At 30.3% G+C, this 2,420-nt stretch overlaps 1 protein-coding gene across 1 annotated transcript; it reads left to right on the top strand.

Annotated features, from left to right (window-relative positions):
- Positions 1-278: 278 nt before the first annotated feature.
- On the top strand, positions 279-1,908 carry LOC129912588 (ribonuclease Oy). Its single transcript, XM_055990900.1, has 2 exons — positions 279-701; positions 779-1,908. Exons 1-2 carry the CDS (start codon positions 589-591, stop codon positions 1,605-1,607), a joined length of 942 nt encoding a protein of 313 aa, XP_055846875.1. The 5' UTR covers positions 279-588; the 3' UTR covers positions 1,608-1,908.
- Positions 1,909-2,420: the final 512 nt, after the last annotated feature.

The raw sequence follows: 2,420 nt of genomic DNA, 5'->3' as shown, positions 1-2,420 counted from the left end.
GAAACGCAATATAAGAAATCTATAAATAAATATAATCTTTTCATTTGGTCTTTTTAACAATATTCGTTTAAAAATCAATTTTGAATTCACTATTCAAATCTATATTGAATTATTCAAAATGTCTATCAGCTCACTTCCGACAAATTCAACACAGTTCCATAATCCACCCAGAGATAACGCCACCATACACTACAGAGAATCACAGAAAAAACAAAAGCAACGATAACAAAGGGGTACACGATGTCCAAAGCAAAATACGAGAAGCAAAGAGGTAAAGGTCGTCCAATTTCACCCCACTTCTGCCACACCACACAAAAACACTACAAATACCATACAAATATAAGGCAAGAGAGAGAACAAAAAAATAAAGAAAATTATAGTAAAAGAAAATACATTTGACAAGCCACCACAATAAAATATAATATCATTCTAATCGCTGCGTGCAAAATTTATTTTTATATATTTTACTTTATTTTTTCCATAACGTTATACAAATCTAATAAATTTGGTCAAAAAAAAGCCTATAATCCCCATAGTTAGCACTTTTATGGGTTGAAATTTGAAGCTTACAACATTTAAGCTAGAAATATGATCAAAATATATCCAAATACTACCTTTGGCGCTCCATTTCGGGGTAAAAAACAATTTCTATTATTCGTCTTTGCCTTACTTATCGCCACCACTTTAGTTGATTTGATTAGGTAAGTGTAATTGAGACCCCTCTTTTTTGTTTGAATCATTATGACACTAACCTGGTATCATCATTAACATTTAACAGAGCACACGAATTAGATGAATACATTGATGACGACGTAGACATTGTCAATACAACCGCTTCACATGATTGGGATATTTTGATCTTTACCCAAAGTTGGCCAGTAACAACCTGTTTCCATTGGAAAGAGGAAGATAAGAGTCATGAATGCAATTTGCCCACAACTAAAGAGGTCTGGACTATCCATGGCGTTTGGCCAACCAAATTGGATACTTTTGGTCCAAACTTTTGCAATAACAGTGCAAAGTTCGATGTAGACCAATTGGATCCTATTGTTGATCAAATGTATTTATTCTGGCCAAATATTGAAACTGGCAAAGAATATGACTCTTTGTGGGAGCACGAATGGGATAAACATGGAACTTGTGCTGCTCAAATCGAGCAACTTGACGATGAGTTAAAGTACTTCAACCAGGGTCTACATTGGCATTCGGGTTTCTTTATGTCAGAAGTGCTCGAAAAGTCTAGCATCTATCCAGGATCGAATAATACAATAATTGGTCTACATACGGCTGTTGTTAAAGTTCTTGGCAAGAATCCGTCCATACATTGTTTGTATGACAATAAAAAGGATATCAGCTATTTGGCTGAGATTCGAATTTGTTTCGATAAGTCATTGCAATTGATTGATTGTGATGGTGTACGTTTCGATCAGGTTTCAATTGATTATCCAATGGGAAAAGTTAATACAAATTGTCATGTTTCGAAGCCAATCTTTTATCCTAGTATGGTTCCACCGGTGGAGAACCAGAGTCGAAAAAAGGATTCATGGAAATTTCCATTTGTAAATGTTTATAAATTGATACAGTTTTTGATATGGTGTACCCTATAAAGTGGATGGATGAAGATGTAGAGTGAAGAGAATATTGACATTCAATAACACAAAAACACACATCGAATGAGTGAGAAAGGACAAAATAATATAGATTTTTTAGAAAGAAATTCATGAGCTTCGCAAAAAAAAAAATAATTAGAAACAATTTTTTATATTTTTTATTTTTATAATTTATTGTTTTTTTTTACAAATTTATCTGATTATTTTGTTATCTTTTATTTTGTGTGTTAGATTTGTTATAATTTATACTTAGGAACAAATTTTTTTGATTTTTTTAAATTTTTTTTGAAAATCATTTTTGTTCAGAATTTTTGTCAATTCGTAGTTTTAAGTGAAAAATTTATGAATAAAAAATATACCTAACATACAGAGATAATATTAACCATTGTAAGTAAAAAATAAAAACAAAATAAAGAAGTATTTTTATGCACATAATTAAATATTTTCTTTTTGTGTTATTTTCGCATTTGTTCAACTATTTTAGAACCATGCAGGATACTCATTTGTTTGTTGTGAAACACAACTCGAATTCTGTCAAATAAAGTCTTCGCATTTTAGAAAGATCAGGTCAAGAGACGAACCACAGATAATAATAAGTTTAATATTAATAGAAATCAATTTGTCACAACATAATAGATAACAGACATTTTTTTAAAATGTATTACTTATTTTTGTTGTTATATTTTTTTCATGTTTTAAGGTTAGTCATCTTTTGTGTTTCACTTTGAACTGTTTGCTGTTTTTATTGAAAAATAATCTGACTCACAAATATACAAAAGCACATAACACAAAATAAAATAATAATTGATG

This window comes from Episyrphus balteatus, chromosome 2, assembly GCF_945859705.1.
Source record: "Episyrphus balteatus chromosome 2, idEpiBalt1.1, whole genome shotgun sequence".
Taxonomy (NCBI): domain Eukaryota; kingdom Metazoa; phylum Arthropoda; class Insecta; order Diptera; family Syrphidae; genus Episyrphus; species Episyrphus balteatus.
Note: the sequence above shows the minus strand (reverse complement) of the source record. Positions and strands in the feature narration are given on the sequence as shown.

What these genes read in the sequence shown, in the direction of transcription:
- LOC129912588 (XM_055990900.1), top strand. Translation starts at nt 589, where the DNA reads ATGATCAAAATATATCCAAATACTACCTTTGGCGCTCCATTTCGGGGT. An exon ending in ACTTTAGTTGATTTGATTAG is followed by an intron (nt 702 to 778) that starts GTAAGTGTAATT and finishes AACATTTAACAG; the next exon opens with AGCACACGAATTAGATGAAT.